The sequence below is a fragment of the Saccostrea echinata genome, unplaced genomic scaffold (genome assembly GCF_033153115.1).
Source record: "Saccostrea echinata isolate AGI-Se365-2 ecotype Australia unplaced genomic scaffold, CSIRO_AGI_Sech_v1 ptg000036l, whole genome shotgun sequence".
NCBI classification, from domain to species: Eukaryota; Metazoa; Mollusca; class Bivalvia; order Ostreida; family Ostreidae; genus Saccostrea; species Saccostrea echinata.
Window position 1 is genome coordinate 7,009,975 of NW_026889785.1, and position 27,246 is coordinate 7,037,220.

General features: G+C 35.5%; 1 protein-coding gene across 1 annotated transcript; it reads right to left on the reverse strand.

Annotated features, from left to right (window-relative positions):
• Positions 1 to 1,940: 1,940 nt before the first annotated feature.
• LOC133199952 (uncharacterized) lies at positions 1,941 to 5,068 on the reverse strand. The gene is made up of 4 exons (XM_061335740.1): positions 5,004 to 5,068; positions 4,263 to 4,880; positions 2,818 to 4,144; positions 1,941 to 2,537 (listed from the first exon to the last, which is right to left on the reverse strand). Exons 1-4 carry the CDS (start codon positions 5,066 to 5,068, stop codon positions 1,941 to 1,943), a joined length of 2,607 nt encoding a protein of 868 aa, XP_061191724.1.
• Positions 5,069 to 27,246: the final 22,178 nt, after the last annotated feature.

Sequence of the window (27,246 nt, forward strand, 5' to 3'; positions counted from 1 at the left end):
TGTAAACACACACACGTGGTGTGGTAATTTGGTATTGAAACCGCGACGTTCATCAAATTATTTCAGTTACTCTGTGACAGAGATGACACTTTTAATTCACAAAAAATTTCTCAGATACGCACAATAAAATGACAATACGCAAATACAAAGTAGAACTTACAGAAGCGGCTCTATCGAAACGACCCGAATTTTAACCTGTTAAATTTACCGGAAGTGAGTATTGTCAACTCGTACATAAAATTGCAGGGTTTGAAGGTAGTAAAAACGCGATATTTTAAGAACTATTAACTTGAAAATGAATAGGGTTCGTCCTTTTACAATGCCACATAAGTATGTGAAGGCTGAAAAATGATAGTGCAAAGGTTCTCTTTAAATCTTGCCCACAAGCTGTAAGGGACACACTAACACAAACACATACGCACAGTAGCGATGCTATATCCCCTCCGCAACTAGTTGTGCGAGGGAATAATAAACGTATGTGACTTAATGTTTGCATTTAATTTGCTCTATAATCAAGTGCCTCTGTGGTGTAGTGGTATGTTGCTCGCTTAGCAAGCTAGAGGCCCGGGTTCAATCCCCGGACGATTCTCTCTCCCTCTCTTTTTAAATTTTTCTTTTTTTTCTTGGATTAACTAAATGATACTATTCAACATGTGAAATGTAAAAGTTATGATTCCCTGGCGTGTACAAATTCATAAAATCATTATTACAGTGCGATAAATATTCCGTATATTAAAAATAATCTTCTATACACACATTAAAGAATAAGCAATCAAATCTGTACTGGTCAATGCCCAGAAAAAGAGAAATATATTGTAAATGCGTATGTCTTTATTCAATTCCCATTGATTCCTAGATTCACATCATGCGTACAAAAAATATTGAGTGACATACTCCAATTGACACATCATATGAAACGTCATACGAATGACATCCTCTAATTGGCATATCATACGATTTACTGTAAAGTAAATAAAATAAAATATTGTTAACAAAAAATTCTTGTAACACAATGCAATACAAATAAACAGAGGCAATTCGAACTAGTAATTGGCAACGCCAAGGCAATTCAGACTAGTAATATACACCAGAATATATGCTATCAGTATCACAGATTATAACCAAAAATAATCCTTTATAAGTTTATGTTCTATTATATTACAGAATATGCATAAAAAATATCTAACTTTCGAAATTCGTGTTTGCAACAAAATATGAGAGTTATTGCCTTTGAGATACACAGTTTAAGCATAATGCATTTAACATCTATCCTAAACAATACATAAGGGACCTATCAATGAATCTTATAAATAATTTAAAAATTACTATGTTCAATATAATAAATCTATAAATGTAATTTTACATAATAAGGTAATGATTAACGAATATACTCGACTATATAGACCATTATATGAGTATCAAAAATAATGTTTCATGAATAATATATAAAATGCATACATGTAAATATGGGTGTGCTGGTGTTTAAATAATTGGCTTACCGAATAAGTAATTTCTTCACATTCCAGAGATGCATTGAATCAGTACAGACCAGAGAACGATGCTTTCCAGTTAATGTCACTGCTCGTGCAGTACTCAAGAAAAATATGTGTACTCAAAAATTTGTGACGTAGTACACTGACACAGTGGCGCAAAAATTTGAACATCAATAAATGGCTATTATAACCCTGCCCCCTAATTGTGGAGCATAGTGACATAATTACTTCCCAAAAAACCTAAATTCAAACAATATTCATACAATGTTTTGATAAAAATATATATATATATATATATATATATATATATATATATATATATATATATATATATATATATATATGACAGAATTTTTTAATGTAGCACAAATGTTGTTAAGTCATGATACCTGCATAAATATACACAAGTTCCTAAGTATCCTAACAAAGTCCACAAAATCTACAGAATTAATCCATTTCTAGGATAAGACATAATTTATCTACAGGACGGATCAAATTGTTTGTAGAAGTTTTAACTCTCACCTGACGCAAGAAACCTTTGTCATCTGGTAAAGTTTCTTCAATAATTCCCATGGGCCACGAATTTCTCGGAGCATTAGAATCGACAACCAGAACGACATCACCCACTTTGAAGTTTCTTTTCTCTTCAAACCATTTATGTCTCTCTTGAAGTAATGGTAAATATTCGCGTGTCCAGCGTTTCCAGAAAAGGTTTGCCATGTATTGAATTTGTTTCCAGCGTCGTCTACAATAGTTGTGTTCTTTCACAAAGACACCAGGAGGTAAGTTAGGTTTTGTTTTCATTAACAGTAAGTGATTTGGTGTTAAAGCCTCTAAGTCAACATGTTGATCTGAACATCTGGTAATAGGCCGTCCATTCAAAATAGACTCGATCTCGCACATCAAGGTATGAATTCCTTCGTCATCCAAAACTTGTTCTCTCAGTACATTATTCAGGACCTTTCTTACGGATCGTATGATTCTTTCCCATACACCTCCATGATGAGATCCTGCAGGTGGATTAAATTTCCAGTCGATATTTCTCTGGAGCATAGAATCTTCAATTTGAGACACATTCCATTCGTTGATGGCACTCCTTAACTCCCGCTCAGCTCCTACGAAATTGGTGCCATTGTCTGATCGCATCTTGACCTCGGCGCGCAATGAAGCGACGTAATGCGTTGATATATGAGTCGGTGTCCAGAGATGCTGCTACTTCTAAATGAACTGCACGACTGGTTAAACATGTAAATAGAACCCAATAACGTTTCACATGACTTCTCTTTTGTTTCATGATAAATGGTCCGAAATAATCTACACCTACTCTGGTGAATGGTGGTTCATCTGGGATCAGTCTATCTTCTGGTAAATTGGCCATCTTTTGTTCTCCAACACTTGATCCTTGACGACGACATATCGTGCACTTTGAAATAAGTTTTCGTATTGCTGAAGCTGCATGAACAAGCCAATACTTCTCCCTTAAAACTGCCATCATATGGTTTTTATCGCTGTGTTTCAAGTCTTCATGAATTTGTCTGAGAATCAGAGTTGAAATGTGATGGTTCTTGGGTAAGATAAATGGATGTTTACATTCAGTCGGCATATTGGCTCGCTGAAGTCGTCCTCCTACCCGTAAAAGTCCGTCTTCATCCAAAACTGGGTCAAGTTTTCGTACATAACTGTTTCGCTTCACATGTGTATTTCCTTCTGCAAGAGTACTCAGTTCATCACAGAATGTTTGATGTTGTACATAACACAAAATGGTGATTTCAGCTTTCTGTAAATCCTGAAGCGAAATGTGTCCTGAGTCATCTGGTGTAGATCTAACCTTTTCATTAGGCGATAGGTTGTCACTATTTGCAAGTTTATTTTGTTGAATACGACGGAGTAATTCAGTACGGATCTTCAAAATCCATGCAACACTTTTTCGTAGCATATACCAAGAAGAATGATAGTTGATAAGTTTCTCAACACCCATCAGTTCAACGCTTGGTTCTGCCTTGGGTACATCAGCTAATATTGCTCTCACTGACACTTTTTTTACTTCTGGATCATCATCTAGTGTTTCACGCAAATTTTCTGTAGGAGTTTCTGGCCAATAATCAGAATTCCTTAAAAATTCTGGAGCTTGGATCCAGCGTCCATGTTGCACTATTTCCTTTGCTGAAAGTCCTCTTGATGCATGATCTGCAGGATTGAGTTTAGTGTTGATATATCTCCATTCTTGTGGCGTTGATCCTTCATGAATAACAGCAAGTCTGTTAGCTACAAACGTGTGAAATCTTGATGTTTTGTTTCTTATGTAACGTAACTCAGCCATACTGTCTGTCCAAAATACAGTTTCATCTATAGGAATGTCTAATTCTACTTTCAACATTTTATTGGTACGCACGGCAACTGTTGCTGCTGTCATTTCTAATCTTGGGATACTTGTTTGCTTCAAAGGAGCCACACGCGACTTGCCCATTATGAAAGAACAATGGACATCGTTGTTTACATTTTCCAATCGCAGATAAGAAACAGTCCCATAGCCAAGTTCACTAGCGTCCGCAAAATGGTGTAGTTGGGCAAAACATACTGTTCCGAATCCAATAGGTTTAACACATCTGTCTATTTTAAATTCCGATAATTTCTGTAAGTCACAAAACCAGCTGTTCCATTGGTCAGAAAATTTCTCAGATATTGTATCTTCCCATCCAAGTTGAATTTTACTTAACTCCTGAAGTATTTTCTTTGCCCTCAGTATGAACGGTGCAAAAAAATCCCAACGGATCAAAAACACTACTTATCATGGATAGGATTCCTCTTCTTGTAAGGGGTTTCTTATTAACTTCTATGTTGAAACAGAACACATCTGATTCCACACACCACTGAACTCCTAAGGCTCTTTCTATCGGTAGTGCATCATAATCCAAGTCTAGGCCCTTGACTTCTTTTGCTCTCTCTGAGATTGGAATTGACATCATAACATCTCTGTTATTGCTTATCCACTTTGAAATGTGAAATCCTCCTCGAGTAAGAAGTCTTTGTACATCCTTGATTAAGCCAGTAGCATTATCAACAGTCTTTATGGACTTTAGACAGTCATCTACATAAAAGTTCTTAAACACGGTATTGATAATCTCGGAATCAAAGAGTCCTTCAGAATCTCTAGCAGTTTTTCTAAGAGCATAATTAGCACAACTAGGCGATGATGATGCGCCAAACAAGTGAACTACCATCTGATACTCTACGATCTTCTTATTTGTGTCTCCATCTTCCCACCATAGAAATCTGAGGAAGCTTGCATCTTGTTTTGGTACACAAACTTGGTAAAACATATTGTCTATGTCTCCCATCACTGCAATCTCCTCTTGTCTGAATCTCAGTAGTGTACCCACAAGTGAACTAGTTAAGTTCAGTCCAGGTAAAAGATCATTCAGTGAAGTGCCTTGAAATCTAGCCGCACAATCAAACACCACTCTCAACTTTTTCTTCTTTGCATGCTACACTCCATGATGAGGCAAGTACCAAACCTTGCCATCCACATGCTCCTTATCTTCAGTTGGAACTTTGACAGCATATCCTTCACTCATAATCTTGTTCATAAACTCACAATATTCTCTGTGAAAGTTTTCATCATGATTGAATCGTTTGGCAAGTGACAATAACCGTTGTTCGGCTTGTTTCTAGTTGTTTGGTAATCTGACATCATTAGACTTGAATGGAAGTCCAATTTTATAATGTCCGTTCTCAAAGTAAATAGAGTTCGATACAAAGTCTAGAAACTTCCTGTCATCTCTGGATGGCTCGTGAATGTCGTCGATTGTCCTCTCACTGAAGTCATAGTTAAACTGGTTACGAATCTGCTCCTCTAGTCTCTTTGCATCAATGCGATTGATGGATACACACGAATCACTGTTGTCATTTGGAGTCACTTCCAGTGGTCCATTAATGACCCAGCCTAGTAAGGTTTTCACTGCAAAGGGACCATTTTCTACGCTAGGAACAACGTCCAAAGGCTCCATCGCCTTTGGTACATTCACACCAATCAAAAGTCCCACATCACAATCAATCACATTCTAGTCAATGTCATGTAAATGTGGCCATTCTTGTAAGTCTTCCGGAGAAATCACATCATTCCTGGACACTGGTAATGTAGACTGTGTAAAGACAGGTGGCAGTTCAAATGTATTTTCTCCGTGAATATCACTCACTTCTAAATCTGATACGATATAAGTGTCTTGGACTCTCTCTTGTCCCATGGTAATGAGATTCAACTTAGTTCGCTTTCCCTCCATATTTAAGGACTGTACAAGAGTTTCTAAACAAAAGGTGGCGTTGCTTCCTGAATCTAGAAAGGCATATGTTGTTACATATTTGTCACTATACTTAGATTTTAGTCTAACAGGCAAATGGGTAATGCCTGCTTCACGGCTTCTCCAGCCCCCTTATAAGCAGCCACCGACAAAGCTGTTGCTTCACTGCCATCTCCATCACTTGAATTCCTTCGGTTGTCATCTTTCTTCTGTGGATTAACATGAAGAATAGTAGGATGAATTTTTTGACAATGTCTACAAGTCAGTTTTTGCTTGCAGTTATTCTTGAGGTGTCCAGGTTTAAGACAAGCAAAACACAAGCCCTTTGACTTCAAAAATGAGTATCTGTCTTTCAAGGATAAGTTCACATATTTCCTACACACATCCAGTGAATGAACTCCATTACAAAACACACAAGGATCTGAGAATACACTTCCAGTCTTTTGACTCTGTGTTGTATACACATCACCACATGCACCTGATTGAACATTTTTTAATGGTTCATTCATCGTGATTGCAAGGTTTTTGTGTGTTCCAGAAAACTTGACTGATTTACCAGGTTGACTACGCTGTCCATCTTGTGAACCTTTGACTGATGCTTTAGTATTGCTCAGAATCTCTCTCCCATATATAGGATCTGTAGCTTTCTTCGCTTCTTTGTAAACAAAGTTGACGAGATGATGAAATTTCACAATCTGATTCTTTTCTTTAAGATCATACACTACATTTCTCTATTTTTCATGCAAGTAGTATGATAACTTTTTCACTAACAGTTTAAGTTTTCCGAGTATTCTAAAACTCTAGCAGCTTCCACATTTTCAATTGCGAACTGACACTCCTTGAGAAAAATACCATAAGCATCCAAGGCCTTCGCATTGTCGGTCTTTATAACTGGCCATTCTAATGCCTTTTTTACATACGATTGAGCTAATATATCAGCATCCCCATATCTGTCCTTAAATTCGTCTAATGCTGCCTTGAATCCATGTTCTGCATCCAGATGTGAATATCCTAACACAATTTTGTGCGCTTCACCTGCGGTATATTGCAATTAGTAATTTAACCGTTCTTCAGCAGCATTAGAACAAATTCTTGTGTTGAATTGTCTTAAGAATCTCTTATAGTCCATCGGATTTCCATCAAAAGTTTGTATTACTGATTTAGGCTTGTTGAGTTCCCGTGCGACAGTCAATATACCTTGGTCACTATTGGACGATGTTTGTATTGGCACAGTAGAACATGGTTCATCAGAAACAATATGCGGCACGTTATCACTGACATGAAGAGCCGGCGTCTGAGGTGGAGTAGGGATATACGCACTATATGTGTCCTGCGGTATGTTTCTCGGTAACGGTTCATGTGAAGTAAATGTCTGTTCACAATTCCTGTTCTGAAATGCACTTGTATACTGAGGTACATGTACATAAGGTGTATTCTGAGGTAGACATGTAGACTGAGGAACATGTAAATAAGCTGTATTCTGTGGTTGACACATATTAGATGTTACATGTGAATGAAAGGATTTTCTTCTGTCTTCCCATGGTGGTGCACATTGATTCAATGTTACATTAACAGTTTCTTTTGTTTCAGGCTTATCACTTGCATGGAAGTCATCTTTCAGAGATTCTTCTAAGTCCAAATTTCTCAAAACACTCTTCTCCATTTCCTCAATAATTTTGGTTTTTGCATCAGTTATTTCAATTTCTGTTTCAATTTCCAGTTCTTCCTCTTTAAGTTTCAGTTGTAGTTTAGCTTCTTCTAATTCCTTTTTCTTCGGTAACGCTGAGGCTCTGGCAATAAGTTCTGCTTTTCTTTGTTGTTCTTTCAATTTTTCGATGGAAAGATGACTTGAAGAAGATCTTATGCTGAATTTAGATCGCACCGATTTGTTTTCGGGTGTTGTGTGTTGTAATAACCATTCTTCAACACATTCTTTCAAATCTGTGAATCTTTTGTTCCTAGATTGAAAATCCTCATCATCCAGGATTTTCTCGCTTGGTGTCAAATACAACAATTTTTGGTATTCTTCATGTGACACGATCACGTCCTCATATATTTGCATCCAATTTTTGTACTCATTTTTTACTGTTTCTTTGTTTGGATTTTCCAGTAGTAATTGTTCTATGTTATCACTTACTTTTGACAGTTTCCTATCACAACTTCTTCTAAACTTTACCTTTTCTTTCACATGATAAGCAAGTCCTTTCTCTGTCATCACTCTGTGCCTCTGTCCTAACTGCTCTTCTGTATCACTTTCCTCTGTATCACACATGGCTGTTGATGATACTTATTCGTAAATGATGTACTGGTCAATGACCAGAGAAAGAGAAATATATTGTAAATGTCTTTATTCAATTCCCATTGATTCCTAGATTCACATCATGCGTACAAAAAATATTGAGTGACATCCTCCAATTGACACATCATATGAAACGTCATACGAATGACATCCTCTAATTGGCATATCATACGATTTACTGTAAAGTAAATAAAATAAAATATTGTTAACAAAAAATTCTTGTAACACAATGCAATACAAATAAACAGAGGCAATTCGAACTAGTAATTGGCAACGCCAAGGCAATTCAGACTAGTAATATACACCAGAATATATGCTATCAGTATCACAGATTATAACCAAAAATAATTCTTTATAAGTTTATGTTCTATTATATTACAGAATATGCAAAAAAAATATTTAACTTTCGAAACTCGTGTTTACAACAAAATATGAGAGTTATTGCCTTTGAGATACACAGTTTAAGCATAATGCATTTAACATCTATCCTAAACAATACATAAGGGACCTATCAATGAATCTTATAAATAATTTAAAAATTACAATGTTCAATATAATAAATCTATAAATGTAATTTTACATAATAAGGTAATGATTAACGAATATACTCGACTATATAGACCATTATCTGAGTATCAAAAATAATGTTTCATGAATAATATATAAAATGCATACATGTAAATATGGGTGTGCTGGTGTTTAAATAATTGGCTTACCAAATAAGTAATTTCTTCACATTCCAGAGATGCATTGAATCAGTACAGACCAGAGAACGATGCTTTCCAGTAAATGTCACTGCTCGTGCAGTACTCAAGAAAAATATGTGTACTCAAAAATTTGTGACGTAGTACACTGACACAGTGGCGCAAAAAATTTGAACATCAATAAATGGCTATTATAAATCTTTATATCCATATTGGGCCGCCCGCGTGGCGCAGTGGTTAGAGCGTTCGCTCTAGAGTTGCGAAGTAAGGAGTTGATCCTTACGTCGCGGGTTCGAATTCAACTGTGGGACGTGGAGACCGGTCCTTCGGATGAGACCGTATAAACCGAGGTCCCGTGTCGCAGTAGGTGCTGGTACGAAAAAGATCCCTCACTGCTCAATGTCCGTAAGTGCCGAGTATAAGACAAAATTTGCAGCTCTCAACCGGCAAGTGGTGGCGTCTCCATATGAGTGAAAAATTCTCGAGAGGGACGTTAAACAACATACAGACTATATCCATATTGGCATTTTCTCAATTTGCTTCGATATACATGTAGACATTTAATAATTCTACAAATACAGGGGGCAGTGTGCCCCCCCCCCCCCCAACTGCGCATGCTCTTCTTTTTTCCCTAAGCGGGGGACACAAATTCTCTGAATTAGCTTTTTCATATTATTTCAAATTCGGCGCTCCAAAACTCATTATTGCTTTTGACTTTCTACTCAAAAAAAATGAATCCGAGTTACATTGCCATGTACAATCTAATTTATTTTCAACGAGTTAACATTTGCGTATATTTTAAGTTAAGGTGGGGTTGCAACTACGCCGGCGCCATTTTGGCTTTTACGAGAAAATATGGGGCACCCTAAACTTATCTTCTCTTGAGCTTTAATTGTTCCTACAAAATTTGGTAAAACACCTGACGAATTAATGCCAGCAAATTCTGTAACACAGTCCACTATTCTCCTTTGATTGTCAACTTTGTCATTTGTCTTTTTATGCAATATTTTTTGGCGAGATTCAATAATAACATGCTATGTTTGAAACACGCTTAAACTACATCAGAACTATAGGATCTTTTAAATAAAACACCAAATGATAGACTGTAGTCTATGTAAACGTTCTCCCAACTGGCATTTGTGTCCGTTAGCGTGCATCCAAATAATGAACAAAAGTTGACTTTACAGTTTTAATTCCCTGAAATTGTGTCTCTTGTTACGTCATTTTTATGGTCAGTATTCTAAACACACGGTATTCTGACGTAATTTTCGGAGTTATTTGGTCTTAAAAAAATTACAAAGTGACGTCACAATAGGTGTATATTTTTCTGATCTTTCCAATGATATCAAACCCAATAATTTCCACTGAGCGGTTAATATTTTATCAAACAGTTCTCAGAACTTTTCAAATGCCCCTCGTATAACCGTTTGCAGCTCTTTACCGGCCATGTGAGTGAAAAATTATCTCGAGTGACGTGAAACAAACAAAAAAAATCAATTTAACCGAGATTTTGGTATGAAATATTTTATTCCTTTTTGGAAGTGAAATATTTTATACCTTTTGAGAATGACAATTTTCTCAAATGTTAATATAAATCAGAATTTCAGTCAGCATGTTCTTAATTTTTTTTTCTACTTATAAATTGATTAAAAAACAAACCACTTTAGCCTGTAGTTCTGGGGCCATTAGCGAGTCTTCACAAAGGAGGATTCTTCCAGTGTCATGCTCTCTGACCACAAACGTGTCCTGGTCCTCTCAAGATTTTCCTCCCAAATTCCTTTACCATTCATTATCTCTTATCTCCAGCAAGAGCTGAATTACTCTTCTCAGGAATCCTAAATTAAATTATGTTTATTAATTAAATACACGATTATTGCTCAAATCAACATAAGATTGTGTTTACACAAAAAAGATTGTTGTGTCTAAATATGTTACTATTGTACTTAGACAGAAGAATCGAGTAAATGCACCTTCTACACAACAACAAAAAATGGTTTAATGCTTAAAACATTGATAAGAAGAAAGGAAAAAAAGTCCACCAACATCCAGTAAAAGAACTTGTTGATGATTGATTGAATGTTGTTTAACGTCCCATTCGAGAATTTTCACTCAAATAGAGATGTCACCATATACCGGTGATGGGCTTCAAACTTGGACCTTTACTCGGCACTCAGGGCCATTGAGCAGTGAGGGTTCTTTATCTTGCCAACGCCTACCGTGAACTTGCCGAAGGAACATTTACTAATTATTTTTTATCGACAGTCGCAGCCGTGATTCGAACACACGGCTTTCCGATCACAGTTAAAGAACTGGTGGATATCATATGCTAACTCTCAGTTGACATCGAGTATCCACCAGTTCTTTCACTGGATGTCGATTGACTTTTTCTCCTGTATAATGAAGGTAAGTCTGCCTCCGCCTCAATGGCTCTCCTGATTGGTGGTGTCCTTAGAGCAGGCAATTTTGGTATGCTGGTTGAATAAACAGTAAGACATATTTTGGTACTAAGTTTGGTTGCCTATGTCTTCCGGTTTGGAGGTGGGGTAGATTTTTAACAACTTAATTTAAAATTTTCTCTTCCTTACATGAATAATGGTTTCACTTCTTGGATGAGCAACCTGCATACTAGACACATCTTATTGTGATTTGCAATTTCTAGTGTGCAAACTAAACAGGTGGCGTGCTCACTTGGAAGTAAGAAGTGAATTATTTCTCTATCAAAACATTGTACAACTTTTGGCTGTATGGACTTGTTGGAACAGCTAGCACCTGCAAAAGATTCATCGTCTAAACACAACACTGAAATCAGATTTTAATGTATTTACATGTCCAAATTATATAATTCCATCAAAAGAATTCAAATACAACCTCGTTTTTCCTTCTTTTTTTTGAGCTTGTCAAATTTTTTCAGAGAAAAAAAAAATTGTCGTCGATTAAAACATAACAGTAACAAACAGTTCATTCACATAATCTATCAATTGAAACAAGAAATTGGACATCATGCAGGATATAGTATTTCTACAAGAGCAGATCTAACAAGAGGCCCAAGGACCTTCATGGTCACCTGAGTGTAAAAAAACAATCCATAGAGGATCCATAAGGTATAAAATGAACTGATTTAAGACGCTTTGTTGCCCAAAAGCAGGAGAAATAAGATAATTAGGATCATCAAAATAATTATGCTTTGTAATCCGCACGCCAATCTATAAGCTTGTCCGAAGTCCAGTCACCTAAAAAACTCATTTTCATCCAAAATGTTGAACAGCATATATCGCAGTAGAAAGAAATGAAGACATTTTTATATTTATGTTTAACATATTTTCAGACCTTATAACCATAAAAAAACAATACATGACATGGAAATGATTGTCGATGAAATCAATTTCAATGATGAATTACAGTGAGCTTCATCAAACACTAGCACACACACAATTTTGGTATCGCGTAATCACTCAATACTTTTCACCATATTTGGTGTATTAGCTGCTTCTGCATAAATAATGCTTGTCCACAACATCTGCAAAGAAAATAAATAATAGAATTGAATTAAAATGTAAATCGGGCCGGTCAGTGCAGTCCCATCAATATGCAGGTCCTGCAAAATAATTTGATTAAGCTATGTAGCTGGAATTAGCTGTAAAGCTTAATGGGGCTTTTCAGAATGAACTCGACAATGCAACACATAATGAATGGTACAGTGCATTTTAAATACACAGTATAATTCAAAAAGGGGCATTACTTGCAAAAAATCATCACATCAAAACTTCTTTCATATAAGGACATTCAAATCTTTATATGTTACAAATTTAATTGGGTTGAAGTTTCTAGATAAATAATGGAATCAAAATTTCCTTGGTAAAATACAAACCTATACATTATGTCTGAAATACCTACAAGGTTTCAGGAAATTCAGTGCAGGAGTTATGCTGACAAACTGTTATTTACATTCCTCAGTGATTTCGATATGAGTGTATGTCCATGTCCAGCACATGGCAAATTACACATTTAAATACTTGATGGAAACAAAATTATGATGTAGTCATATGAATTTGTTTATATACTGTACTTATGAAATTATTAAAGGCAAAGCAGCAATTTGAGGAGAGGGGGGCACAACTAGGGTTGGTGATTTCTATTTCAGTAAAGTTTCATGAAGATTTTGAAAGCCATCTACGAGAACGCTCGAGTACAAAACTAAGGTGAACCAAAATACTTGTTCCGGTGGCTGAAGCGATGGACCTGCTCCAATCTTTTTGCGGAAAACAATTTGATCCAGTAGAAGGAATTAACCTTAAAAGCTGCTTCTGCATAAATAATGCTTGTCCACAACATCTGCAAAGAAAATAAATAATAGAATTGAATTAAAATGTAAATCGGGCCGGTCAGTGCAGTCCCATCAATATGCAGGTCCTGCAAAATAATTTGATTAAGCTATGTAGCTGGAATTAGCTGTAAAGCTTAATGGGGCTTTTCAGAATGAACTCGACAATGCAACACATAATGAATGGTACAGTGCATTTTAAATACACAGTATAATTCAAAAAGGGGCATTACTTGCAAAAAATCATCACATCAAAACTTCTTTCATATAAGGACATTCAAATCTTTATATGTTACAAATTTAATTGGGTTGAAGTTTCTAGATAAATAATGGAATCAAAATTTCCTTGGTAAAATACAAACCTATACATTATGTCTGAAATACCTACAAGGTTTCAGGAAATTCAGTGCAGGAGTTATGCTGACAAACTGTTATTTCCATTCCTCAGTGATTTCGATATGAGTGTATGTCCATGTCCAGCACATGGCAAATTACACATTTAAATACTTGATGGAAACAAAATTATGATGTAGTCATATGAATTTGTTTATATACTGTACTTATGAAATTATTAAAGGCAAAGCAGCAATTTGAGGAGAGGGGGGCACAACTAGGGTTGGTGATTTCTATTTCAGTAAAGTTTCATGAAGATTTTGAAAGCCATCTACGAGAACGCTCGAGTACAAAACTAAGGTGAACCAAAATACGACTTGTTCCGGTGGCTGAAGCGATGGACCTGCTCCAATCTTTTTGCGGAAAACAATTTGATCCAGTAGAAGGAATTAACCTTAAAAGCTGCTTCTGCATAAATAATGCTTGTCCACAACATCTGCAAAGAAAATAAATAATAGAATTGAATTAAAATGTAAATCGGGCCGGTCAGTGCAGTCCCATCAATATGCAGGTCCTGCAAAATAATTTGATTAAGCTATGTAGCTGGAATTAGCTGTAAAGCTTAATGGGGCTTTTCAGAATGAACTCGACAATGCAACACATAATGAATGGTACAGTGCATTTTAAATACACAGTATAATTCAAAAAGGGGCATTACTTGCAAAAAATCATCACATCAAAACTTCTTTCATATAAGGACATTCAAATCTTTATATGTTACAAATTTAATTGGGTTGAAGTTTCTAGATAAATAATGGAATCAAAATTTCCTTGGTAAAATACAAACCTATACATTATGTCTGAAATACCTACAAGGTTTCAGGAAATTCAGTGCAGGAGTTATGCTGACAAACTGTTATTTACATTCCTCAGTGATTTCGATATGAGTGTATGTCCATGTCCAGCACATGACAAATTACACATTTAAATACTTGATGGAAACAAAATTATGATGTAGTCATATGAATTTGTTTATATACTGTACTTGTGAAATTATTAAAGGCAAAGCAGCAATTTGAGGAGAGGGGGGCACAACTAGGGTTGGTGATTTCTATTTCAGTAAAGTTTCATGAAGATTTTGAAAGCCATCTACGAGAACGCTCGAGTACAAAACTAAGGTGAACCAAAATACGACTTGTTCCGGTGGCTGAAGCGATGGACCTGCTCCAATCTTTTTGCGGAAAACAATTTGATCCAGTAGAAGGAATTAACCTTAAAAGCTGCTTCTGCATAAATAATGCTTGTCCACAACATCTGCAAAGAAAATAAATAATAGAATTGAATTAAAATGTAAATCGGGCCGGTCAGTGCAGTCCCATCAATATGCAGGTCCTGCAAAATAATTTGATTAAGCTATGTAGCTGGAATTAGCTGTAAAGCTTAATGGGGCTTTTCAGAATGAACTCGACAATGCAACACATAATGAATGGTACAGTGCATTTTAAATACACAGTATAATTCAAAAAGGGGCATTACTTGCAAAAAATCATCACATCAAAACTTCTTTCATATAAGGACATTCAAATCTTTATATGTTACAAATTTAATTGGGTTGAAGTTTCTAGATAAATAATGGAATCAAAATTTCCTTGGTAAAATACAAACCTATACATTATGTCTGAAATACCTACAAGGTTTCAGGAAATTCAGTGCAGGAGTTATGCTGACAAACTGTTATTTACATTCCTCAGTGATTTCGATATGAGTGTATGTCCATGTCCAGCACATGACAAATTACACATTTAAATACTTGATGGAAACAAAATTATGATGTAGTCATATGAATTTGTTTATATACTGTACTTGTGAAATTATTAAAGGCAAAGCAGCAATTTGAGGAGAGGGGGGCACAACTAGGGTTGGTGATTTCTATTTCAGTAAAGTTTCATGAAGATTTTGAAAGCCATCTACGAGAACGCTCGAGTACAAAACTAAGGTGAACCAAAATACGACTTGTTCCGGTGGCTGAAGCGATGGACCTGCTCCAATCTTTTTGCGGAAAACAATTTGATCCAGTAGAAGGAATTAACCTTAAAAGCTGCTTCTGCATAAATAATGCTTGTCCACAACATCTGCAAAGAAAATAAATAATAGAATTGAATTAAAATGTAAATCGGGCCGGTCAGTGCAGTCCCATCAATATGCAGGTCCTGCAAAATAATTTGATTAAGCTATGTAGCTGGAATTAGCTGTAAAGCTTAATGGGGCTTTTCAGAATGAACTCGACAATGCAACACATAATGAATGGTACAGTGCATTTTATATACACAGTATAATTCAAAAAGGGGCATTACTTGCAAAAAATCATCACATCAAAACTTCTTTCATATAAGGACATTCAAATCTTTATATGTTACAAATTTAATTGGGTTGAAGTTTCTAGATAAATAATGGAATCAAAATTTCCTTGGTAAAATACAAACCTATACATTATGTCTGAAATACCTACAAGGTTTCAGGAAATTCAGTGCAGGAGTTATGCTGACAAACTGTTATTTACATTCCTCAGTGATTTCGATATGAGTGTATGTCCATGTCCAGCACATGACAAATTACACATTTAAATACTTGATGGAAACAAAATTATGATGTAGTCATATGAATTTGTTTAAATACTGTACTTATGAAATTATTAAAGGCAAAGCAGCAATTTGAGGAGAGGGGGGCACAACTAGGGTTGGTGATTTCTATTTCAGTAAAGTTTCATGAAGATTTTGAAAGCCATCTACGAGAACGCTCGAGTACAAAACTAAGGTGAACCAAAATACGACTTGTTCCGGTGGCTGAAGCGATGGACCTGCTCCAATCTTTTTGCGGAAAACAATTTGATCCAGTAGAAGGAATTAACCTTAAAAGCTCCTTCTGCATAAATAATGCTTGTCCACAACATCTGCAAAGAAAATAAATAATAGAATTGAATTAAAATGTAAATCGGGCCGGTCAGTGCAGTCCCATCAATATGCAGGTCCTGCAAAATAATTTGATTAAGCTATGTAGCTGGAATTAGCTGTAAAGCTTAATGGGGCTTTTCAGAATGAACTCGACAATGCAACACATAATGAATGGTACAGTGCATTTTAAATACACAGTATAATTCAAAAAGGGGCATTACTTGCAAAAAATCATCACATCAAAACTTCTTTCATATAAGGACATTCAAATCTTTATATGTTACAAATTTAATTGGGTTGAAGTTTCTAGATAAATAATGGAATCAAAATTTCCTTGGTAAAATACAAACCTATACATTATGTCTGAAATACCTACAAGGTTTCAGGAAATTCAGTGCAGGAGTTATGCTGACAAACTGTTATTTACATTCCTCAGTGATTTCGATATGAGTGTATGTCCATGTCCAGCACATGACAAATTACACATTTAAATACTTGATGGAAACAAAATTATGATGTAGTCATATGAATTTGTTTAAATACTGTACTTATGAAATTATTAAAGGCAAAGCAGCAATTTGAGGAGAGGGGGGCACAACTAGGGTTGGTGATTTCTATTTCAGTAAAGTTTCATGAAGATTTTGAAAGCCATCTACGAGAACGCTCGAGTACAAAACTAAGGTGAACCAAAATACGACTTGTTCCGGTGGCTGAAGCGATGGACCTGCTCCAATCTTTTTGCGGAAAACAATTTGATCCAGTAGAAGGAATTAACCTTAAAAGCTCCTTCTGCATAAATAATGCTTGTCCACAACATCTGCAAAGAAAATAAATAATAGAATTGAATTAAAATGTAAATCGGGCCGGTCAGTGCAGTCCCATCAATATGCAGGTCCTGCAAAATAATTTGATTAAGCTATGTAGCTGGAATTAGCTGTAAAGCTTAATGGGGCTTTTCAGAATGAACTCGACAATGCAACACATAATGAATGGTACAGTGCATTTTAAATACACAGTATAATTCAAAAAGGGGCATTACTTGCAAAAAATCATCACATCAAAACTTCTTTCATATAAGGACATTCAAATCTTTATATGTTACAAATTTAATTGGGTTGAAGTTTCTAGATAAATAATGGAATCAAAATTTCCTTGGTAAAATACAAACCTATACATTATGTCTGAAATACCTACAAGGTTTCAGGAAATTCAGTGCAGGAGTTATGCTGACAAACTGTTATTTACATTCCTCAGTGATTTCGATATGAGTGTATGTCCATGTCCAGCACATGACAAATTACACATTTAAATACTTGATGGAAACAAAATTATGATGTAGTCATATGAATTTGTTTATATACTGTACTTATGAAATTATTAAAGGCAAAGCAGCAATTTGAGGAGAGGGGGGCACAACTAGGGTTGGTGATTTCTATTTCAGTAAAGTTTCATGAAGATTTTGAAAGCCATCTACGAGAACGCTCGAGTACAAAACTAAGGTGAACCAAAATACGACTTGTTCCGGTGGCTGAAGCGATGGACCTGCTCCAATCTTTTTGCGGAAAACAATTTGATCCAGTAGAAGGAATTAACCTTAAAAGTTTCCAAAAGATTGCTTGCGCAGTTACTGAGAAAAATAGAAATTAAAGAATTTTCACTTTTCGTTCGTTTCCATGGCAACAGTAGGAATTTAGAAAAATTTGAAGTTGACTGCACACCTAGAGTTTCTAATTATAATTTCTGTAAAGTTTCATCAAGATTGTATCAGCCACCTCTAAGAACATGTGTGACCATAATACCCTTTTTTCTGTTTTGTTTCTATGGTAGCTGTGCGGCCAATTCCAGACCCTTTTTTTTAATAGAAATCACTTTGACACAATGCAAGGAATCACCTATTAAAGTTTCAAAATGATTGCTTGATCAAGTACGGAGAAAATTGAAGTTACAGAATTTTCACTTTTCCTCTGTTTCCATGGCAACAATTGAAAAATTGAAAATTTTAAATGCGAATCGCACAACTACAATAACTGATCATCATTTCCATAAAGTTTCATGATGAATGTTCAAGGATCCAGAGAGAACACTCCCGGACAAAATTCCTCACTTTTCCCACGCTTCCATGGCAACGGTAGCCATTTTAAAACAAAGTCTGCACTGCAGAAGTACCGCTAGTGATCATCTATTGTGGAAAGTTTCAGGAAGATTGTCCCAGCCATCTGCGAGAAAATCCCCGGACACAGTTTTATGCGTACAATGCAATATGTCGCCCGACTTCGTTTGGGGCGACATAATTATTATCTTTTTTGTGCATTAAAGTACGCATTGACTGATAAATTTAAGCAATATATACTTATATATAAAAGGACTTTAAATTTTAAAAAAAATAAAGAAAATAAAATCATAAATATACTTGTAACATGCTACCTGGAGAATTAAAATATATGATGTATTAATTGCTTTTAATAATGAAAAATAAAGAAAATAAAAATAACATGCTGCCCGGAGAATTAAAGTAAATTAATATAAAATAATATTTTAATAGTCTTGTTAATAATAGATATACACTGTACATTTACGCGCTTTGCTTGTATGTAGACTGTTTGGATTTATATCGAATAACATAAACGCATTTGATCTGTTATCCCAATGGACAGATCTGGACGTTCGCTTTCTGGGATCTCTTCTGAATTTGGGGTTCGCTTTCGGCGTTCGCTCTTGGTCCGCTTTGGGTGCGCTCCGGGTTCGCTCGGGGTCGGCCTTAGCGGACCCAGAGAGGGAACCCGGGGGTGCGCTCCGGGTTCGCATTCTGTTAGGTTGTGTCCGGTCGATACGAAACACTTGGTCAGAAAAAACTTAATGAGCATTGGATGTCTAGAACCATAAAGCCATTGCAACGCGCTTTTAAACGTTACTCTTGCTCTCATAACTTGCTTTTGGGGGGGGGGGGGGGAATGCGTTTCCTACTGCCCTAAGATATAGAAATACTAAGGATGAAAGGCAGAGATGATGTGTTTGATGAACCTCAAGACGGATGGTTTGCAGCAGACAAAGTCTACTTGGCTGTGTGCTATACTGTTGGTAAGCCAATCCAGGCGCAGATTCAGGAATTTTTCCAAAGGGGTCAACCTTAGGAATTAATCCAACCCAGAAACCCATATATCTACATTCTAGCACATAATATAATTGTTAATTCTTGTAGAATTTTTAATCATAAGGTACACTCTGCTTTATCTTTTTCCTTTTGTGTGACATTTAGTATTACTACAAGGTCTTTATGTCATTTAAATGTAGTGACCCGTCTCAAATCACAGGCCTCAATCAAGATAGATTTGGTGTATTTGATTCCCACAGAAAACAACTGTCATCTTGACCACAAGGTCAACAGTCTTCAGAAAAACAGGAAAAGGCTGAAAAAGAAATGATGGTGAGCATTTTAGCGATAAATGTACACTTCGTTATATGATTATCATATGATTATCATATCTTAATCCGACTCAAAGAAAACGAATGTAGTCATGTCCTTAAAAATAAATGTTTTGATATTTTACGAACTACCGAGTACTTTTAATACAACGATTAGCTCTTAAATGATTACTTTTAACTACTTCCAGGTATACCTATATTAAAAATAAACAAGCAAATTCGAAAATTTTTAGTGGATGGGATGGCATTATATACGGCATATTGTGTCAAATATGAACGCCCTAGCATATGCCATTCAAAATGAAAGTAATCACCAAAGTTAAAAATTTTGAATATATGAAAGCTCAATTTTTCCTCAATCAAAAGTTATAAGGGAAGATAACATTTTTGAAAAGTAGATTAAACTCCAAGTTGTCCGCGTGGCGCAGTGGTTAGAGCGTCTGCTCTAGAGTCGCGAAGTAAGGAGTTGATTCTTACGTCGCCGGATCGAATCCCACTGTGGGACGTGGAGGCCAGTTCTTCGGATGAGACCGTATAAACCAAGGTCCCGTGTCGCAGTAGGTGCTGGCACGCAAAACATCCCTCACTGCTCAATGGCCGTAAGTGCCGAGTATAGGACAAAATTTGCAGCTCTCCACCGGCAAGTGTTGGCGTCTCCATATGAGTAAAAAATTGTCGAGGACGTTAAACAACATACAAACAAACAAAACATAAACTCCAAGTTCAAGGTCACAGGGTCAAAAATCATAGTATATGTGGTCTTGTCACAGGTAATGTACATGTGAATTTTTAGGATAAACATGCTTAGTTTTAAAGCATTTTTTCGTTTTTTATTTGACATTAGTTCCATGAATTTAACAACATTCGGTCTGTGGGAATAATAACTGCCCAGGTAATTTTTTCTTACATTAGCTAAAGTTTTACATTCTAAGATATAATGAAATTCAGCAGCAGTTTGAGTATTATTACAAAGTGTACAGATTCTATCTCACAGTGGTTTACCATACCATCTTCCATTCTCTACTGGTAGATAATAATTTGCAGTACGAAATTTTATAAATATTTTTCTAAATTTAGGAGATTACTTATCTATAAATTTTTCAGATCCAAAGTTTTGTTAAAAGATTCTGTAAATCTGTCCTTTTGAAGAATTATTTACGTCACTAGACCACCTTTGAATAAATTGATCTTGTAATATTTGTTTTCCAGTAGCAGTTATCCATTTATAATCCATATCGTACCATATATTTGATAAACCACACATATTACATATTTTCTGTTCGCAATCTAACCATGGGTTTGTTAAGTTTCCATCACAGTACTGTTTAAACATATGTTTGTATAAAACATTTACAGTTGTTTTTGGCGGGCCTGAAAAAAGCTTTGCCAAATATGAAATCTTTCTACATTATATCGAAATATACGAAGGAAAGCGACCTGTTTCACCATAGACCATGTACGATGGTGGAACTTTTCAAATTAAATATATACTTTGTAAACTTCAAGTGCAAACGCTCAATAAAATATCAAGATTTTCACAGCCAAAACCGGGGGACAATAATTTGTTTATGGATATTATACCACAGTTTTAATCAATATTACTTACACTGGATTATTCATAATTAAGAAACGATAAATTTACTATATCTCATTCTTTTGAACATTTTGAACAACCAAAGATTTAAGATATATGTATTGAGTTTCATACTATCTGAATAAAAATTCTTTAACTTGCAGCATGTTTTCTCTACAACAGAATTTTGCAGTATTGGGTAGAAGTTTTTCTTACTTGTATTTAAGATATCTGTTGGACATGGTATTTCAAAAACGGAAGATTTGTAAGGATTGGTTCCTATAGTACACGTCGAGTTGGAGGGCTTGTAAACGTGGGACCATTTTCAAAGACGGACAAACCGTTCACGGTAGCTCAGTCGGTAGAGTGCTCGCTCCGTGATCGGGAGGTCGTGAGTTCGAATCTCGGCCGCGACTGACCTAAGTCGATAAAAAATGGGTAGCAAATGTTCCTTCGCCATGCGCTCGGCACCTTGAAGTGAAAGTTGCGGGTCCTTCGGATAAGATCTTAAAAACCAAGGCCCCGTGTCACGGCAGGTGTTGGCACGATAAAGATCCCTCACTGCTCAATGGCCCTAAGTGCCGAGTAAAGGTCAAAATTTGAAGCCCTTCACCGGTATATGGTGCCGTGATATGAGTGAAAAATTCTCGAATGGGACGTAAAACAACATAGAATCAATCAATCAAAGACAGACAACACCTCAACAAAGATCAAGTCTGCAGCGTATAAGAAACTTTGTAAACAGAACAGAAATTTAAAATTGCACCATAAGTCGGAGGACAATTTGTCCTAGTATATCCGGAAGGAACCATCGTGGAAAAGATCCCGGGTTCTGACGATGAGTTCTCCATTCTTGGTTATCGCAATAGTTTAAATCCAAACAGACGTTTCGACAGATTACGACTTTACCTATGTTCTAAAAGTAAGCCTGTACAAATTTCTAATGCACAATATATATCATTTATGACAGTAAATAGTTTTATGCCGACGAATGACTTAATATTGCAAGTTGTGTTTCATATTTGTTTTATGTTCGACATATATATTTCTTCAGATAGTAATTTAGTCGTACATGTAAGCCCTTACAAGGGCCTCCGCAATTTTTCCCCACTGGGAGCCTCAGGGTCATTGCTGCAATCTTATTGGTTGAGAGTAAGCGTCGCTTTGTACGATTTGTGAAGATAAGTAGACATATTTTGTAAGAGGTTTTCAAAAGAGATTTTTAAAAGATTTTACCGGTGTTTACGGCGGAATCCTTGAATATTATCTTAAGGATCCATTTGTTCTTTTGAAATGTAAAGAACATTGTATCTATTTCCAGTTATACGATTTCAGGCTAGGACACAAAGTTTGTTTACTAACGATGTAGCTTTGCATGAGGAATTAGTACGCCAAAACATTATGTCTAAGAAGGTCTTGATCATCGGTCACAGTTTCATTAGGAGATTACAGTGCACTTTGGGGCGATCTGAGGACATAAAACAAAATTTTGGACTTGATCTGGGTCAATATGTTGTGAGGCCGTGCGGTCTCAGCGGGGGCAGTCTAGACAGACTTCAAAGGGACGCTAACGTCTATTCGGAGATACAGTCGTTTCGCCCATGTGTTATCATTGCGCAGATTGGTGGAAATGATATTTGTAGTGCGGAGATGAAACTAGAAGTGTATGCGTGTGATTTGATAGAGTGGTTAGAAGCTTTGTTGAAGCAGTTTACTTTCCTTGACAGTGTTTTTATTTGTGAAGTCTTCATTCGCACCCGTCCAAGACGCATAGATGCACAGACTTATGAAAGAAGGCGTACAATTATTTATCAGATGCTAAAGGGCATGTGTGAAGTACATGGTTCTATTATGTACTGAAAAATCTTAGACTCATGCACAGCCCATTGCAGATTATTAGCAATGATAGGGTACATTTATCCAGAATTGGGAATAAAAAGTTCTACAGAAGTTTACGACTGGCAATTATGCATGCTGTTCGTCACCTGGCAAAAAATTAACAGGGATGTATATTTCCAATTTCTGTTGTGGTTCTCCTCCTCTTTATAAGCTTATATAATGGGTGTATGTGTTTATATCATTGGAAGTGATTATTCCAAAAATAAATAAATAAATAAATAAAATGGATGAATTTGGTAACTTTGAATATGATAACATTTAGACCAGTTTGATTATAAACCTAGCTTTCGGTAAATGATATTCGCCATTTAAATTGGTAACTTTATATTTATCTTACAATAGCCATGTGTTATTTATTCGGCCTCACATTGGCCTTATAAATGTAGCCAAGTACTTTAGCTTTAACCTCAAATTAAGAGGTTTGCCTGGTAATTTGGTTCTGCAATACCACTTTATTAGTAGCCAGGTATTTTGGTTTGAACTTAATAGCATTATGCTAACCATGTATTTTGGTCAGCATCATCAACCTTAAAAGCCATGTATTTTGGCTTCAAAATAATATTGACCTTATAGGCCATGTATTTTGGTTATTACATTATATCAACATCATAAGCCATGTATTTTGGTCTATAGCCATATCAACCTTATAAGCCATGTACTTTGGCTTAGTATCATATCAACTTTATAAGCCATGTATCATATCAACCCTATAAGCCATGTATTTGGTTTATTATGTTATCAACTTTTTAAGCCATGTATTTTGGTTTATTATATTAACCTTTCAAGCCATGTACTTTGGTTTATTATCATATCAATTAACCTGATAAGCTATGTAATGAGCATGAATTTTGGTTTAAGACAGTGGCAATTTGTATAACGGTACCATATGAGCATTGATTTTATCTTGCCAAATACATAGCTGTAATGCTTCTTGCATTTCAAACAGTATAAATTATGCATATATGGGGTATGATTTCAGCCATGTATTTTGGCATGATATAAATCAAGGGTCATTTCATGGCCTGTGGCATACAAGTAACTTTAGGTATATATTTTACAGTCTTATGTGGAAGCTGCAAAATGGGGAAGGCCCAAAGATCAAAGGACAAGGAGGAAAGGCCTGCAAAGAGGAGAAAAACAGGAACAGAAGAAAGCCAAATGGTACTTGACATAACTCAAACTCCTCAACTTTTGGAGCCTTTGGAACTCACTTTCTGCCACTTACAATGATTTTTCTAGTCATGTCTGTTTGCATAGAAAAATTTTGGAATATTGTAATTTTGATGTATTATACCACTTATTATGTCGCCCCGTACGAAGTCGGGCGACATATTGCTATTGTACGCCTAAAAACCTTGTCCGGAAATTTTCTCGCAGATGGCTTGGACAATCTTCCTGAAACTTTCCACAAACGACGATCACTAGTTGTACTAGTGCAGTGGAGACTTTCAGTTTCAAAATGGCAACCGTTGCCATGCGAAAAGTGGGGAAATTTGTCCGGGAATGTTCTCTCTGGTCCCTTGAACATTCATCATGAAACTTTATAGAAATGATCATCAGTAATTGTAGTTGTGCGATTTGCAATTCAAATTTTCAAACTGTCAAATGTTGCCATGGAAACAGAGGAAATGGGAAAATTCTTTAACTTCGATTTTCTCAGTAACTGCTCAAGCAATCATTTTGAAACTTTAATGGATGATTCCTTGCATTGTGTCAAAGTAATTTCTATTTTTAAGAAAACCTGGAATTGGCCGCACTCAGTTACCATAGAAACAAAACAGAGAAAAAGGTATTATGCTCACATATGTTCTCAGAGGTGGCTCGGAAAATCTTGATGAAACTTTACAGAAATTATAATTAGAAACTCTAGGTGTGCAGTCAACATTCAAATTTTTCTAAATTCCTACCGTTGCCATGAAAACGAACGAAAAGTGAAAATTCTTTAATTTCTATTTTTTTCAGTAACTACGCAAGCAATCTTTTGGAAACTTTAAATGGTTTGTTCCTTTTACCGGATCAAATTGGAGCAGGTCCATCGCTTCAGCCACCGGAACGAAGTCGTATTTTGGTTCACCTTAGTTTTGTACTCGAGCGTGCTCGTAGATGGCTTTCAAAATCTTCATGAAACTTTACAGAAATAAAAATCACCAAACCTAGTTGTGCATGGGATATTTTATTTTTCCAAAGTTTGTCGCTGACGCCAGGTAAGGAACAAATGATTTCAGAAAAGTCGCGGTCACGTGACCATTGTATGCTATCAGAAGTTTCTCTTAATCAAAGGACTGAAAGGAGTTGATGGTTGTCCAAGCTAAGCTAATGGGTATTGCTTTAGTGATGAAAAAATGAATTGTCTATTGAGAAACAGAAATTTAAATTTCCATTTGATTTATGATGTCAATTTCATGAAAAGATGCAATGTATTTTAAAATACAATTAACAGATAATACTTTATGAAATTAAAAGAATACGATAGTTCTTTCTGTTTACAGTATAATTATACAAGTTATACATTTATTGAGCATTGCGACCTTATTTAAGAAATGAAATGAACTTGCACAACTATCATAAAATGTATATAAAAAAAAAAAAACAATTGTTGACATTCCTTATAGTGTATGCAGCAAGTATGTTTTTGATAAGTGTCGTTTTTCTCTGATAATTTTTTTCTCTTGAGTAATGCTTTATTTTCACATGCAGTTTTCAAATAAAATTCTGTTAACTAATAAATATAAAGTCGAAAAAGTTATTGTACATTTTTACTACCCTCCCCCTTACACACACGCGCGCGCCTCACCATGAATAACAACAACATAAAATATTTCTCTTAACCCGAAATCAATTAATTGCCGAATTTCTGTACAGATGAACAGAAATATAAAATTTATTTTTTGTAAATCAAAAAAGTTTCCCTAATATTTGAGTTTATATTTCGCTGCCGTGATGCTTTTTCTGTTGCATGTGTGTAAATCATCTTAGCTACGATTATCCGGATGGAACCATCGTGGAAAAGATCCTTAGCTACGATTAAATTATTTCCGGTATCAATAGTGACTAAAAACTAGCGATATTATTCCTTTAATACAATCCAATTCTCCGTATATGTTAGTTACAGGTATAAGCATCAGTGTTCTGATGTATGAAAAATCAACAACAGAATAATACACTTTTAGACCATTTCTAATAAAGTCAGTTCGGGGCGACATACGCTATTGCTTGCAATAGCAGACTTTCTAGTTGTGTTTGCAATTGGTTATAGTTACCAAACTTCTAAGATACGTGTTTGTAAGTTTAGACTTGTACATTTTGCTAATGCATGTAATTTTTACTTGGTCTCAACCGGTGTTTGCTTGTCAAATTTTGGTTTTTGTGTATACTCGCTTGAAATCTATCAAGCCTTAATAAACAACAATTTCAACACATTACATGTGTTAAATTATAGTTTTCTAGGTTACTGTTCATTTAATTTTTGCTGAAAAGAGGAAGCATAAAAAGCTACTATAAACTATTATTATCTTAACTAATGCATAATGTATTCAATGTAACATTTAGAGGTTTAGGTAATCGTTAATCTTAACATGTGTTATGTAAATTTTGAATTTACCGGGTGGCAGTAAATACAAAATTTACAACATGACAAGTAAACGTGTAAAAGAGTTTAGATATTGTTGGTTAGGGAACCTTTACTCAAGTTAGGGAAATTAGCCGCTCCAGTACCATTGTTATGTAAGTACAAGAGACAAATGTCTTTGTGCACAAGTTGCAAATGCTGAAATAATAAAATAAAGTCAGAATAAGGCTTGTCAATACCTATATTGATTACAAATCACAGCTCGCAATGGAATGTTGTAACATGTTATATCAAACACAATTAACATGGTATGACAATTCTTCACTGAGACAATAATCACCAATATATTAACATAAAAGTTATATAACTTTTTGTGTCTCAACA

Excerpts from the sequence above, each read along its gene's own strand:
- LOC133199952 (XM_061335740.1), bottom strand. The coding sequence starts at position 5,068 with ATGAGTGAAGGATATGCTGTCAAAGTTCCAACTGAAGATAAGGAGCAT. Across the intron at positions 4,145-4,262 it reads ATAAGTAGTGTTTTTGATCC|CTGGTTTTGTGACTTACAGA; the intron begins GTTGGGATTTTT and ends CCAATGGAACAG. Across the intron at positions 2,538-2,817 it reads ATGAACCACCATTCACCAGA|AGAAATATCGACTGGAAATT; the intron begins GTAGGTGTAGAT and ends TCTATGCTCCAG.